The sequence below is a fragment of the Melopsittacus undulatus genome, chromosome 19, assembly GCF_012275295.1.
Source record: "Melopsittacus undulatus isolate bMelUnd1 chromosome 19, bMelUnd1.mat.Z, whole genome shotgun sequence".
Lineage (NCBI taxonomy): Eukaryota > Metazoa > Chordata > Aves > Psittaciformes > Psittaculidae > Melopsittacus > Melopsittacus undulatus.
This window is the reverse complement of record NC_047545.1, coordinates 1,110,563-1,125,605: the sequence shown is the minus strand read 5'-3', so window position 1 is coordinate 1,125,605 and position 15,043 is coordinate 1,110,563. Positions and strand designations below refer to the sequence as shown.

The 15,043-nt window shown below is 62.2% G+C and overlaps 2 protein-coding genes across 2 annotated transcripts; one reads left to right on the top strand and one right to left on the bottom strand.

Annotated features, from left to right (window-relative positions):
• Positions 1–375: 375 nt before the first annotated feature.
• LOC101872865 (sodium/iodide cotransporter) lies at positions 376–5,360 on the bottom strand. Its single transcript, XM_034070906.1, has 15 exons — positions 5,217–5,360; positions 4,295–5,038; positions 4,151–4,216; positions 3,847–3,898; positions 3,682–3,749; positions 3,455–3,609; positions 3,230–3,370; positions 2,767–2,896; positions 2,560–2,648; positions 2,371–2,483; positions 1,929–1,991; positions 1,360–1,454; positions 1,058–1,263; positions 761–864; positions 376–660 (listed from the first exon to the last, which is right to left on the bottom strand). Exons 1-15 carry the CDS (start codon positions 5,358–5,360, stop codon positions 446–448), a joined length of 2,385 nt encoding a protein of 794 aa, XP_033926797.1. The 3' UTR covers positions 376–445.
• Positions 5,361–6,451: 1,091 nt separating this feature from the next.
• Positions 6,452–14,766, top strand: JAK3 (Janus kinase 3). The gene is made up of 24 exons (XM_034070657.1): positions 6,452–6,597; positions 6,901–7,095; positions 7,204–7,327; positions 7,416–7,527; positions 7,949–8,094; positions 8,298–8,580; positions 8,653–8,775; positions 8,851–9,008; positions 9,178–9,289; positions 9,382–9,568; positions 9,921–10,042; positions 10,127–10,258; positions 10,338–10,422; positions 10,494–10,627; positions 11,280–11,418; positions 11,484–11,635; positions 12,197–12,347; positions 12,419–12,558; positions 12,744–12,933; positions 13,010–13,134; positions 13,233–13,405; positions 13,479–13,596; positions 13,668–13,778; positions 13,856–14,766. The coding sequence occupies exons 2-24, from the start codon at positions 6,909–6,911 to the stop codon at positions 13,964–13,966; spliced, it is 3,315 nt and encodes a 1,104-aa protein (XP_033926548.1). The 5' UTR covers positions 6,452–6,597; positions 6,901–6,908; the 3' UTR covers positions 13,967–14,766.
• The last annotated feature ends 277 nt before the right edge of the window (positions 14,767–15,043 follow it).

The window sequence follows — 15,043 nt, the reverse complement described above, 5'->3', positions numbered from 1 at the left end:
GAGAACGGGAACAGAGCCCATGCAGCGACCGCCGCCGGCCCTGCCCGGCACAAAGATGGCGCCGCCCTCCGAGCGGCTCTTGAGGGGCGGGCTGCCGCACGAAGGGCGGGGCTTGGCGGGGCTTGGCCAATCGTTATCAGCGTGGGGCGGGGCTTAGCCAATCGTTATCAGCGTGGGGCGTGGCTTAGCAGAGAAGGACCCGCCCCCCCACTGCTCCCATTGCTCCCCACTGCCTCCATTCCCCCATTGTCCCACACCAGCACCGTTGCTTCCATTGTCCCCCATTACCTCCTGTTGCCCCCCATTGCTCACATTGCCCCTACATCCCCATAGAGGCCCCCCGGTTTCCTGCAGCCCCCCAAGGAGAGGCTCCTGAAACAGCTCTTCCTTTATTGGACCCTCCATCCTGTGTCATCCCATCCCGGTGACCCCCCTACCCCACACCCTACACGTGGGTCTCCTGCAGCAGGAGGTCCGTGGCGGTGCTGGGCTCGGGAGGGCACCAGGGGGTGCTGCCATCCCCCTCCAGTACCACCTGTGGGGCTTTGGGCTTGCCCAGGATCTCTTCCCCGGAGCTCTTGTCGCCCATGTGGGCCACTGAGGACGTTGGCTTCATGATGTCCCACCACAGCACGCCCGGGGGCAGCCGCTTGCTTGGCCCTGCCGGAAAGGAGGTGCCATAGAGAGGGGCTGGGGGGGGGAGGACACACTGACCCCCCCATGATGCTGGGTGATGTCCCTGCCTGGCACCCAGCCTCACCTGGCACGGAGCTGAGCAGGACCCCAACCACCACTGTGGTGAGGGTCCCCAGCGCCCCGTAGTACAGGTAGGAGATGGCATAGAAGTCCCTCATGATGGCTGAGCTGCGAGGGGACAGCAGAGGCAGCTATGTGACATCACAGGGCACAGTGACAGGAGTGTGACGTCACAAGGAGAGCAGTGTGACGTCACAGCATGTAAAGTGTTGTGACGTCACAGGGAGGAGGAAACACGTGGTGATGTCACAAGGGGCACAAGGTGACATCACAGGAAGCCTCCCCCGAGCCCCCCCCTCACCGTGGGGGCTCCGTGGGTTCCTCGGGGGGCAGCAGCGGTCCCAGCAGCGCAGTGTGGTTGGTGCCGGTGCTGTGGTTGTAGCGGGGGCAGAGGGCTCCGGAGGCCGGCAGCACCCCCATGGTCGCAGCGCTGGGGGGGTACAGGGTGCCCCCCACCGCCACCCACAAGGAGAGGGCCATGCCCATGGCCAGGCCCCCCAGCACACCCTGCACAGAGCAGTGGGGTCTGCATGGCCTGGGGGGGGAGCAGGGGGACCCTCAGGAAACCCCACCCAACACCATCCCCCCCCCCCCAAGACTCACGGCTGTGGAGCACATGGGCAGGAACATGCCCAGGATGAAGGCACCCAGCAACGGGCCACTGATCACCCCCATGACAGTGAAGGAGCCCTGGAATGGGGTGAGAGCAAGGCCCCACTGCCCCAGTTGGAGGGTGGTGAGGGGGAGGAGGAGGAGGAGGAGGATGATGATGAAGTAGAGAAGGAGAAAGAAGAAGAGGAAAAGGAAGAGGAGGAGGAGGAGGAGAGGAGTGTGATGACAGAGTCGTGTGATGTCACAGGGAGCAAACCAGTGACATCACACACAAGGAGGACAAAGAGGAGGAAAAGCAGGAAGAGGAAGAGGAGGAAGAAGAGGAGGAGAAGGAGAAAGAGGAAGAGGAGAAGAAAGAGAAAGAGGAAAAGGAGGAAGAGGAGAAGGAGAATGAGGAGGGTGAGAAGAAGGAGGAAGAGGAAGATGAAGAAAAGGAGAAGGAAGATGCTGATGGGGAGGACAAGGAGGAGGAAGGCTCTCGGGCAGCCGGTGGTGCATGGCCAGAGCACGGGGGGTCTTGGCTGGATGTGGTTCTGCTCTGTGGGACTCACCTGCAGCACCCCCCCCCCCCAGCAGTGAGGCCAAAGCAGCCACCGTGATGCACGAGGTGCCGTAGATGAGTGCTGTGGGGAGAGGGGGTGGCTCAGCACCACTGCCATCCACAGCATGGCATGACATGGCATGGCATTACACTGTGTAACATGGTATGGAATGGCATGGCATTGAATAGCATGGGACCATGGAATGGCACAGCATGGCATTGCACAGCATGGCACCATGGTGTGGCACCATGGCATGGCACAAACCAGTGCGGTGCAGTACAGGACAGGGGTAGCATGGCACGGCATGACACAGTGCAGAATGACACGACACAGCTCAGGGCAGCACAACATGGCACGGCACGGGATGAGGTAACCATGGCACCCGGATGTACCCCATGGCATGGCACAAAGCAGTGCGGTGCAGCACAGGACAGGGGTGGCACAGCTTGGCACCACTCACACAGCCCCTTGGAGATCAGGGTCAGCCGCTGCGGTGCCAGTGTGGGCAGCCTGGGCTTGATGAGGTCCTCGACGGTGACGGCAGCCATGGCATTGATGCTGGTGGAGGCTGTGCTGTGGTGTGCGCAGTGCTCAGCCCCAGCAACCACAGGCAGCTTTGGGGTCCCCTTGGGGAGGGGGGTGCCCTCACCTCAGAGTCCCACTGTAGGCACAGGCCAGGAACAGCCCTGGCACCCCCGGGGATGTCTTGAAGATGTCAAGCACCAGGTATGGCATATACTGCATGGAGAGAGGCTGCATTGAGGGGCAGTCCCTTCCACCCCGTCCCTGAGTCTGTCCCTTTCACCCTTCCACCTCGCTGCCCTCCATGTGCGGCTCGAGAGGGCAGAGCTGGTACCTGGTCGGGGGCTGAGATGTAGCCAGCGAGGAGGGGATCGCAGTCCTTGTAGAGGGCAAACATCACAAGGCCACAGGCCACTGCGCTCGAGACGATGCAGAAGAGCCCCACTTGATTGACCAGCAGTGCCCTGCGAGGGAGAAACCTCACTGAGAGGAAACCTGCATCCTGTGGGGTCCATCCAGGGGTGCATGGGCCATGGAGTCACACAAGGGCAATGCAGGGTGCAGGGTCTATGAAAGGTCTATGCAGGGTTTGCAGGTCCACACAAGGGTATAAGGTTCATGCAGGGTCCATGCAGGGCTGCAGGGGCCATACACAGATTGAGGCACAGTGCTCCCTGAGGGGACAGACCGGATGCAGCCATTGCAGCCATCAACCCCATCCAGAGCAGCCCCTTGTCCCCATGCACTATCCCATGCAGAGCAGGATTTAGCCCATCCCTGCATCCCCATGGACTCACATCTTGGCCTCCCTCTCGGTCCTGCAGGCCACGTAGCGCTGGACCTGGGCCTGATTGACGCCGTACATGGAGAGCCAGACCAGTGTGCCTCCCACCAGGAAGGTCCACACTGTGTACCGGCTCCGTGGGTCCGGATTGAAGCTGGGCACCAGGATTTGGGGTGAGCTGGGGCTGGCACTGGCCCCCACACACACCCCGGCACCCCATGGGCTGAGAGGGACTCACTCGGCCAGGTTCACCCTGGAGCCATTGGCAGCAATAGCCAGCACCATGGTGGGTCCCCCCACCAGCAGCACACCCCGGATGATGATGGCGAGGAAGCCGGACAGCATCACAAACACCTGGAAGACGTCTGTCCAGATGACAGCCTTCATCCCACCCTGCACAGGACAGAGCCATAGTGAGCACCAGGGAACTGAGGCTTCCCCAGGACCCTCCGCTCCCTCCCTCACTATGGTGGTGTAGAAGGTGCAGATGACTCCGGTGGAGAGCAGGGATGCCCAGATGTCCAGGCCGGTCACTGGAGGAGAGGAGAAGGTGCTGAGCAGAGCCCCAGGGTGCAAAGACAGGGCTGAGATGTCCCCAGTGCAGGAATGGGGGCACGAAGGGGATCACACCTTGGTTAAGGATCAGGGCCGGGGCATAGATGACGATCCCTGTGTACAGCATCTGTGGGAAGAGGGGGGTCAGTGCCACATCCCACCGGCACCATGGGGATGGAGCATGACAATGCTGGGAAAACACTGAGGTTTTCACTCCAAACACAGCTCCTGCTGGGCTCCGTTTGCTTCGAGCCACAGAAAACACAAGCTCGGGATTCGGAGGCTTCCTGGGGGGCTCGGGGCAGCACCAGCACATGGGATCCGAGCCCCCATCGCCTGCCGTGCCCCACTGTCACCATCCCACCCATGGGACACGCACCGTGGCCATCACGTACTGCAGGGTCCCGCACAGCCGCACACTCCTGCTGAACCTCCGCTCCAGGTACTGGGGACAGAAGGGACAGGAGTGGGTCCATCCGGGGGCTGGGGACATCCCTGTGCCCTCCACCTTGCCCATGCCCACCTCATAGGTGCTGGTGAGCCCCAGGCGGTAGAAGACAGGGAGGAAGAGCTTTGCGGTGAGCAGCGTGTTGAGGAGCTGCCCCACACACATCCAAAGGAACTTGGCTCCGTAGCGATGAGCCTCGGCTGGCACCCCCAGCACCTGGATGGCTGACATGAAGCTGGCGGAGAGCGACAGCCCCACGGGCAGCGCTGACATGCGCCGGCCTCCCATGAAGAAATCCTCGGATGTCTTCTGGCCGCCCCTGGCGAGGCCGTGGAACAGCCCGATCCCGGTGGACACCAGCAGCATCAGTGCAAACACCCCATAGTCCCACAGGCCGAAGGTGAGATGCTCCAGCACCCCCAGCTCCAGGCTCCCAGCCGGCTCCAGCGTGGTGGCTGCAGGGGGAGAGACCCACAGCACAGGGACACGGACACACAGCACAGGGACACAGCACAGGGACACAGCACAGGGACACGGGACACACAGCACAGGGACACGGACACACAGCACAGGGACACACAGCACAGGGACACAGCACACACGGCACAGGGACACGGGACACACAGCACAGGGACACGGGACACACGGCACAGGGACACAGCACAGGGACACGGACACACAGCACAGGGACACAGCACAGGGACACGGGACACACAGCACAGGGACACAGCACACACGGCACAGGGACACAGCACAGGGACACAGCATGCACAGCCAGGCCAGGCCACAGCAGCACCGATGCATCCGAGGGTGGTGAAACTGGAGGGGGAGAAAACTCCATGTAGTCATTGACCAACGTGAAAAGCACGTCTGCCATCCTGTCCCCTCTCACCGCAGCCTGTCCCTGTCCCGGATCAGGTCTGTGCTGAGCAGCCGGGGGGATGCTCGGCTGCAGAGCCCCAGTTCCCGAGCTCAGCACAGGGATCGCCCTGGATACCTCCGAGTTCAGAGCCCGCATGAGAGGAGAACGGCAGCGCCCGGACCGGCCGCTCCCGAGCGCTCCGGGGACCGGCCCCTGCTCCCCGCAGCCGAAGGACACGGAGGCACCAGCCGGGAGCCGCCGCAGACCGGTTATCTCCATCCCAACCCGAACCAAACCTTGACCCGGAGCAGAGCAGGGCGGCGGAGCCGGGTCCGGTTGTGCCTCGGGGTCCTGCAGCCGCGGGGCGGGCGCCAGGGGCAGGTTCAGGCCGTCGGGGAGGGAACCTTGGAGCGTTGGGGGGCAGTGTCCATAACCCCTTCCCTCCCGCACACCCCGGTTAACCCCCGGCGGCCAGTACCGCAGCCTGGGGGAGCGCAGGGATGGAGCCGGTGGATGGGATGTGTGTCACCGGCTTCCTCGTTCCCTGCCCGGCACCTGGACAGGTTTGTCCCACAAGGATTTCCCCCCTTTGGCCTGGGGATAAGCCTGGGGCTGGGACCGGGCATGAGCCCAGTGTGGGGACAGAGCCACCATAGGACATCATTGAGCACTGAGGCACAGTCCCTGGGTTTGACCCCAGCTGGTGGCCTTGTCCCCAGCCTGTGTCCCCCCCCCCCCCTTCCCTCCTTGCCCTTGGCTTTGCCTCCTTGCTGAGCTGGTTAGAGCAGCACAAAGGGGAAAACAAGGAGTGGTGGCTGCTGGGCCCGGCCACATCCGTCAGTGGGTACGTGCGATGCTGCACAGCACGGGGACCAGGCACGCACCAGCACCATGGGGGCCCGAGAGGCACAACAGCACCGGCAGCACCGTGGGGCTGGGCTGACAGGGTCACTACCGGGGTGAAGGGGCTGAGCCCATCTCAGTGGGGCTGAGTGGGGCAGGGAGGGTCCCAGCAATGGGGTGCAGTGGGGGGCAGGAAGCACCCAGCCCACTACCCGGCACAATGGGGTGAGACAGGATGCGGCCCTGGCAGAGCACTGCCCCCCCCGTGGTACCCACAGCACTGGATGCTGTGGCAGGACCAGCAAGGAGCTGGGTCCACTGGGGTGCCCAGTGGGGAGCCCAGCATTAAGTGGGGTACCCCACTCCCTGCCCCTTCACCCCCCAGCTGGTCCTTGCACCCTAGGGTGGCTTCTCTCTGCCCCGCACCCCAAACTGCCCTCCCTTGCCAGGAAGCTGCCTGTGAGGAGGCTGTGGGCAGGAAGGAAGTCACTGAGGGGAGTTTTGACTCTCTCCTTTCCTCACAGGCTCCAAGCAGCTGCTTACACAGCCCCAGAACCCCGACCAGGACCCCGACCCAGGAACCTCAACCCCGGAACCCCGATCCAGGAGCCCTGATCCAGCAGCACAGCCCAGACCCGGACCTGTTCCTCAGGGCCAGAGCACTCGGGAGCAGGTACCGTACGAGCCCAGGGGCCTTCATGGGGTCCATTCAGCTCAGCTGAGCACAGAGGTGAAGCTGAGTCCTCCCTGCCCATTCCTGGGACCGACTCGGGCCATGGGGACAAAGACAGGAGCTGGGGGTGGTGGGTTATCCCCATGCCTGCGGAACAGGCTGCGTGCCTCAGTTTCCCCTTCATCCTCCCCAGGACAGGCTGACCCAAGCAATGGAGGTGCTGCAGGCACTATGGTTGGGTTTGATTCCAGGGAGGATGCAAAGGGGGTGAGGGTCACAGCTGAGCTCCCCCTGTCCTTGCAGCCCCCACCATGGCCCCACTGGGTGAGGAGACCCCCCTGATCGGGGAGCGCTCCTGCAGCCTCTCCTCCACTGAGACTGGCACCCTCCAAGTGTACCTGTACCACCGGGTGGCCCCTGGCGCTGCCGGTGTCCTCACCTTCACCTTCGGCAAGTACACGGCAGAGGAGCTCTGTGTCCACGCTGCCAAAGCCTGCGGTGAGCATCAGCCCCAGTGGGTACCAGCTGTGCCTATCGGTTCCTGATGCTGTGGGTACCGGACGTACCTGACCCTTAGGGGGGTCACAGCACCGCTCCTGTCCCCAGGTGTGCTGCCTGTTTGCCACCCGCTCTTCGCCCTGGCCACTGAGGACCTGAGCTGCTGGTTCCCTCCCAACCACCTCTTCACTGTGGATGAGGTCTGCAGCCAGGTTGTGGTGTACAGGATCAGGTACAGCCCCTGGGGGCTCTCTGATGGCTGATAGAGGCTGTGCACTATGGAGACGTGGCGCTGAGGCCTCCTCTGCTCCCTCCATCAGGTTCCTGTTCCCCAGCTGGTGTGGGCTGGGGCAGTCCCACCGTTTCCAGCTGCTGAACGACAGGGCCAGCCCAGTCCTGGACTACCCTGTCATTGATTACCTCTTTGCCCAGGTGAGCTCTTTCAGGCTGGCGTCCCTGTCCCCATCACCAGGGACCACAGATGAGGTCCCATGTGGCATCTCAGGGGTGTGATATGTGTTAACCTCAGTGCAGCAATACCCTTTACTGCCCAGAGCAGCCACCCTCCTCCTCTTGCTGCTCCTTCTCCAGCAGCCACCACAATGCCTGTGGGACGTGGGTCCTCCTACTCAGCTCAGCTGGAGCATCCCACACTGGGTCTGGGGCACCTCAGGTTGCTGCAATGGGGGTCACAGTGTCCTCTGGGGGGGTGCCTGCCCCAGGACAGAGCCAGCTCCTGGGCAGCAGCAGGAAACCAGAGCCTGGTGGAGGATGTGATGTGCCTGGGGTACATCAGGTGTAGGGAGCGTGGGGCTGGCACAGGGAACCCCCTCCAGCTCCTTGCCCTCCCCAGTCCCGCAGTGACTTTATCGGGGGCCGCATGGCCATGGCGCTGAGCCTGCCCCAGCAGGAGGAGTGCCTGGGTCTGGCTGTGCTGGACATGCTGCGCATCGCCAAGGAGAAGCACCAGAGTCCCAGCGAGGTCTTCAGCCATGTCAGGTGAGCTGGGGGCTGTGGGGACAACCCAGAGCCCATGGCAACAGCCTGGCACCCATGGGGACAGCCTGGCACCCATGGGGACAGCCTGGCACCCATGGGGACAGCGCAGCACCCATGGGGACAGCCCAGCACCCATGGGGACAGTGCAGCACCTATTAGGACAGCCCGGCACCCACCACTGCCTCACCACCCCATCCCTGCAGCTACAAGTCCTGCATCCCAGCACCACTGCGGTGCCAGATCCAACAGCACAGCTTCCTCACCCGCAAGCGCATCCGGCACCGCTTCAGCAAATCCCTACGGAAGCTCGGGGGCTGCCAGCCCGACGGGTGCTGCCTGAAGCTCAAGTACCTGCTGGACCTGGAGCGGCTGCAGCGGCGCTGGGCCGAGGAGAGCTTCCTGGTGCGCACCACAGGCTCTGCCAAGGACATCACCATCCATGTGGCCGGGGAAAGCGGCGTCTCCTGGAGCTGCAGCGGTTCCGAGGTGCGGGTGGAAGTGCGCTGGGTGCTGGGATGAGGGTGGGAATGTGGAGTCAGCGCTGGTTGTGTCCCTCAGAGCCGGCAGCACTTCTGTGACTTCCCCGACATCGCTGACATCAGCATCAAGCAGGCGAGCGGGGATGGGGCGGCTGTGGAGAACCGCGTTGTCACCCTCACTAAGACAGACAACCGGGTGCTGGTGAGCTGGGGCTGGGGGACCCCCATGGGGCAGGGGCCGGGGGTGGTGTGGGGCTGACCCCTATCCCTGCTGCAGGAGGTGGAGTTCCCCTCGTTGCGGGACGCGCTCTCCTGTGTGGCCCTCATCGACGGCTACTACCGCCTGACGGCCGATGCCCACCACTACTTCTGCAAAGAGGTGGCTCCCCCCCGGCTCCTGGAGGACCTGGAGAACCAGTGCCACGGGCCCATCAGGTGGGTGCCGGGACCCCTCCTTTGTTAACCCTAACCCATGGTGGTGGAGGGGGGGAAAGAAATCACTTGGGTTGGAGACATCAGTCCCCATCCTGCTCAGTTCCGGGTGGTGCTGGGCCCCCTGCAGTGCCATGGTGGAGGGGTGAGCAATGGGGGGGTCCTTCCGCAGCTCCGAGTTCGCTGTGAACAAGCTGAAGGTGGCCGGGAGCCGCCCGGGGCTGTTCCTGCTGCGCCGCAGCCCGCAGGACTTCGACAGCTTCCTGCTGACCGTGTGCACCGAGGTGAGACCGGCACCGGCACCGGCACCGCACCGTGGGGACCTGGGGGGCTGCCGGGGGTCCCCGTGTGTCTGAGCCAGGCTCTCCCCCCGCAGACCCGCTCCGGACGGGACTACAAACGCTGCCTGATCCGCAAGGACGAGGACGGGAGCTGGGGGCTCTCGGGGGTGCCGCGGAGGTTCTGCAGCCTGCGGGACCTGCTGGGCACCTACCGGCGCTGTGGGCTGCAGGCGGAGGGTGCCCCCATGCGCCTGGCTGCCTGCTGCCCCCCCCAGCCCAGAGGTGACGGGAGGGGATGGGGTGTGACGTCACTGCACGGGGTGTGTGACGTCACTGCATGGGTTGTGTGACGACACGTCGCTGTGTGTCACCACTGTGGTGTCACAGAGCAGGCGGCGTGACGTCATCAAATGACATCACAGAGGGGTGTTGGATGGTGTCACAGAGCGGTCTGTGTTGTCACAGACCTGTTTGGATGACATCACAGGGCAGGCTGCGTGACGTCACAGAACGTCATAGAGCGGGGCTTTGTGATGGCAGAAGATGAGCTGTGTGACGTCATGGAGTGGGCTGTGACGTCACAGGGCAGACTGTGTGAGGTCACAGTGTGTCACAGCTCTTCCCCTCCCCATAGACAAGTCGAACCTGCTGATTGTGCGGAGCGGCTGCCCCCGGCCCCCCAGCTCCCCCTGTGCCCCCCACCGCAGCCTGCACCAGATGATGTTCCACAAGATTGACCCCCAGAGCCTCGTGCGGGTAGGGGGGGGGGACCTGAGGCACTGGTGGGATGGAGCATAGGGGCAGGGACCCCCATTACACCAGTGTCCCCCACTCCTGCAGGGCGAGAGCCTGGGGCAGGGCTCATTCACCCACATCTACAAGGGCATCAAACGGGAGCAGGGGGAGGACGGGTGCCACCAGATCACGGTGGTGCTCAAGGTGATGGACAGCAGCCACCAGAACTGCTCTGAGGTGAGGCAGCAGCAGCCCCAGCACCCAGCACTGGGATGGGTCCCCATGCCCCCCCTGAGCTGGTCTCTCCCCCATCCAGTCCTTCCTGGAGGCCGCCAGCATCATGAGCCAGCTCTCCCACAAACACCTGGTCCTGTTGCACGGTGTCAGCCTCGGGAAGGACAGTGAGTGCTGGGGTGATGCAGGAGCCATGGGACAGGGATGTGCTGGACCTGCCTGTGCTGTCCCCCCCCAGGTATCATGGTGCAGGAGTACGTCAGGTATGGACCACTGGATCTCTACCTGAAGAAGACTCAAGGTGAGGGCAAGGTGGCGACGAGCTGGAAGCTGCAGGTGGCCAAGCAGCTGGCGTATGCCCTCAATTACCTGGTGAGCTGCATCCGTGTGTCCTGCAGCTCCTGTGGGCCAGCTTCCCACAGCTCTCCCATGTCCTTATCCTATGGCTTTCCCATGTCCTTATCCTATGGCTTTCCCATGTCCTTATCCTATGGCTCTCCTGTGCTCTCATCCCATGGCTCTTCCATGTCCTCATCCCATGGCTCTCCCATGTCCTTATACCATGGCTCTCTTGTGTCCTTATCCCATGGCTCTCCCATGTCCTTATACCATGGCTGTCTTGTGTCCTCATCCCATGTCTCCCATGCATCCATGTCCCATAGCCCCATGGACCCACTTCCCACAGTTCCCGTGCATTCATGTCGTGCAACACCCACACATCCGTGTCCCATAGCCACCATGCATCCATGTCCCACAGCACCCATGCATCTGTGTCCAAAAGCTCCCATGCATCCATGTCCTGCAGCTCCAGCACATCCATGTCCCATAGCTCCTGTGCACCTGCATCCTTCAGCATCCATACAACCATGTCCCATAGGTCCTACACACTCATATGCATCCACGTCCCCAGAGTTCCCACACATCCTCATTGTGTTACCCTGGCTGGACCAGCTCAGCCCCATGCATGGGGCTGCCCCATAGGCTGGGGCTGCACTGCTGCTCCTGACCCCTCTCCCCTCCACAGGAGGACAAGAAGATCACACACGGCAATGTCTCAGCTAAGAAGGTTCTGCTGACGCGGGAGGGGGACGTGGCCAGCGGCAGCCTCCCCTTCATCAAACTCAGTGACCCTGGAGTCAGCGTCTCCATCCTGACCAAGGACAGTAAGTGCTGGGGCTGGGGGTGCTGAACCTGCCCCGGTGGGTGCTGAGCAGGGTCCTGCTCGCAGTGCTGGTGGAGCGCATCCCCTGGCTGGCTCCCGAGTGCCTCTGGGACCCCAAGAGCCTGGCGCTGCCTGCGGACAAGTGGAGCTTCGGGGCGACCCTCTGGGAGATCTTCAGTGGTGGGAACATGCCTGTGAGCCTGCTGGAGCCCCACAAGGTGAGGCTGCCCTGTCCCTCCATCCCAGCCCTCCTGCACCATCCCACTGCATCCTGACCCTCCTGCACCATCCCACTGCATCCTGGTCCTCCTGCTCCATCCCACTGCATCCTGATCCTCCTGCACCATCCCACTGCATCCCAACCCTCCTGCCCCATCCCACTGTGTCTGGGCTCTGCTCACTCACTCACTGCCCATCCTACCCTGGGATTTCTCTGCTAGAGGAGGCTCTGATCACCCCAGGGAAGGGGCATCACTGGGGCAATGGGCACCCATGGCACCCATAGCTGGGGTCTTGCAGGGCTCTTCCCATCCTCAGCGTATGTTGAGGTGGTTGTGGGTCCAGTGCTGCAGGGACCAGCAGTAACCAAGCCCCAGCCTGATATCCCTCACCCTTTGAGTGCCCATAGAGCCATGGAAAGGTTTGGGTTGGAAAGGACCTTAAGAGCATCTGGTTCCTGGCCAGTGTGAGGGCTTTGCACAGCCCAGTGAGGGGTTGTTTGCGGAGCCCACAGGGCCGGGCACCCCATAACCAGAATGAGCCTTATCTGCCCCCCCCAGAAGCTGGATTTCTATGTGAGTGGCCTCCATCTCCCTGCACCCAAGTGGACCGAGCTGGCCACGCTCATTGCTCAGTGCATGCACTATGAGCCCTGGAGCCGGCCCTGCTTCCGCGCCATCATCCGCGACCTCAACAGCCTCATCACCTCCGGTGGGTCCATGACATGGGGATGGGGGGATGGAGTCTGAACCCCCCTGTGCCCTCACACCCTCCTCTCCCAGACTATGAACTGCTCTCGGACCTGTCCCCCGCTGATGCGGTGCTGCGGGACAGCTTCTGGGGGTGCGAGCCCCTCGCCATGTGCCAGGACCCCACATGCTTCGAGGAGCGGCACCTCAAGTACATCTCACTGCTGGGCAAGGTGAGCCCCAAAACCAGGGCATGACTTGCACCCTCCCACACTTACCTGCGTGTGGGGCATGAAACATCCTCTGCCCGTAGGGGGATTCTTTGCCCTGGGAAGCTGAGTAGTCTGTGCCCTGTGTGGGACATGGGAGGACACTGGGAAGATGATGGGGACCCCCCAGCATCCCGTTTCCCCACCAGGGTAACTTCGGGAGCGTGGAGCTGTGCCGCTATGACCCCCTGGGTGACAGCACGGGTGAGCTGGTGGCTGTGAAGAGGCTGCAACAGGATTCGGCCAAGGAGCTGAGGGACTTTGAGAGGGAAATCCAGATTCTGCACTCGCTGCAGCACGATTTCATTGTGCAGTACCGGGGGATCTGCTACAGCCGGGGTGAGAGCACAGGGCAGGGAGAGGGCAGGGATGCTTCCCCTGCATCCCAGCTGCAGTGTGATGGATGTCGGTGCAGGATGCCGCAGGCTGCGGCTGGTGATGGAGTACCTGCCCAATGGCTGCCTGCGGGACTACCTGCAGAAGAACCAGCCCCGCCTGGACCACAGGACCCTGCTCCTCTATGCCTGGCAGATCTGCAAGGTGGGACCATGGGGACCAAAGGGGTCCTGCTCTGCCCTGTGGGGTGGGGATGAAGAATGGGGTCCCTGGGTTGCTGCGAGCGGCTGCGTTCTGGGCAGGGCATGGAGTACCTGGGAGCACAGCGCTGTGTGCACCGGGACCTGGCCAGCAGGAACATCCTGGTGGAGAGTGAGACCCATGTCAAGATTGGGGACTTTGGGCTGGCCAAGCTGCTGCCGAAAGACAAGGACTATTACGTGGTGCAGGAGCCCGGCCAGAGCCCTGTCTTCTGGTGAGGTGCCACTGGAGGGATGCTGTGGTGCTGGTCCCACAGCAGCCGGTGCTCAGCATCCTCCATGTGTCAGGTACGCACCCGAGTCCCTGTCGGACAATGTCTTCTCTCGAGCATCTGACATCTGGAGCTTTGGGGTCCTCCTCTATGAGCTCTTCACCTACAGCAACAAGACCAGGAGCCCCTCGGAGGTGAGACCCTGACCCCGGATCTGTTGCCTTTGGTATAAGCCCTGTGCCAATGGGTATCCCCCTGCCCATAGGAGTTCCTTCGCATGATGGGCACTGAGAAGACAGCACAGATCATCTGCCACTTGCTGGAGCTCCTCAAAGACAACCGGCGCCTCCCGGCACCCTGTGGCTGTCCTGGGGAGGTGAGAGCCCTGCCCAGGACTTGGGGGGGCACCACCGCACCCCACCTGATGGACCCGTCCCTTGTGTCCCCCCCCAGGTCTACGCACTGATGCTGAGCTGCTGGGCCTTCAGCCCCAGCACCAGACCCACCTTTGGAGAGCTGGTCCCCAGGATTGAGGTGCTGCGGGATGGACGGAGCAAAGCCTGAGGGCAGTGACCCTGGTTCCCCCATCCCTCCCCAGCACCAGGCACACAGTGTGTGGATGCTTCACTTGGCTATACCAGCTACAGGGACATGCTCCCCATCACCCTCCCCATGTAGTGTCACTCTGGTTCCCCCTTTTTCCCCTCTTCTGCCTGTTGCTGCCCCCACCATGGTGTGATTTGGTGTTCTAGTAAAACTTGGTTTGTTTGCACTCTATCCAGTTCTTCAGGGCTCCTCTGGCCACAGGATGGAAGATTTGGAGTGAAATCAGGCAGAAATGGGGCCGGGGCAGGACAGTGGCACATGGCAGTGCCCAGGATGGGAGCTGGAGCTCAGCATCACACTGGTCTCACAGTGAAGAGAGGTTCCCCTCTTGTGGTCCTGGGTGCCCAGGTTTGCTGTGAGCAGCCTGACCCTCAGAGAAAAAGCCTCAGGACAGGGGTCCCCTGAACAGCACATGGGGACCCCAACAAGAGCCCATCAGCACCAAACAGCAGTGGGAGCACTGGTGTGGACCCTGCTGCACTGCAAAGAGCTTGAGCTCCCTGGAGAACCCCTGAGAGCCCACTGGTACCTTGCTGCAGAGGTAACCTGGGGCCATCCTCACCCTGCAGCTGTGAGCACTGAGCCCCAGAGGCACAGGGATGTTCTGCAGGGATTCAGCTCCTGCTGGGTACCATCTGTCTGTCTGTCCATCCATCTACCCATCCATCAGTCCATCCCTCCCTCCATCCTTCCATCCACCCGCTGCAGGTTGTATTCTCTGCACTTGTTATTGGCTTTATCATTATTACTATTATTAGTGGTGGTAGTAATGATTTGTGTTATACCTTAGCAATTAAACCGTTCTTATCTCAACCCTTGGGGGCTACATTCTTTGGATTCTCCTTCCTAACTCTCTGGGAGTTGGGGGAGCGAGGGGGGGAGTGAGTGCATGAGCTATGCAGATTGGGTTTAAACCACAACAGCACTCCTGATTGTACCAGCTCTTTGGGGCTGATCAGTCATTCCTGGCAATGTGGAACACAACTGTTGTGCAACTGGTGGAACCCACACACAATTGAGGCCAGGGTGGAACTT

Bases quoted from the DNA above. Each gene is read 5' to 3' on its own strand.
- LOC101872865 (XM_034070906.1), bottom strand. From the start codon at position 5,360: ATGGAGATAACCGGTCTGCGGCGGCTCCCGGCTGGTGCCTCCGTGTCC. The intron at 2,897-3,229 runs GTGAGTCCATGG...TCTCCCTCGCAG, and splicing joins ACCGAGAGGGAGGCCAAGAT to GGCACTGCTGGTCAATCAAG. The intron at 1,264-1,359 runs GTGAGTCTTGGG...TGCTCTGTGCAG, and splicing joins TGCCCATGTGCTCCACAGCC to GGTGTGCTGGGGGGCCTGGC.
- JAK3 (XM_034070657.1), top strand. From the start codon at position 6,909: ATGGCCCCACTGGGTGAGGAGACCCCCCTGATCGGGGAGCGCTCCTGC. The intron at 10,259-10,337 runs GTGAGGCAGCAG...TCCCCCATCCAG, and splicing joins GCCACCAGAACTGCTCTGAG to TCCTTCCTGGAGGCCGCCAG. The intron at 10,628-11,279 runs GTGAGCTGCATC...TCCCCTCCACAG, and splicing joins CGTATGCCCTCAATTACCTG to GAGGACAAGAAGATCACACA.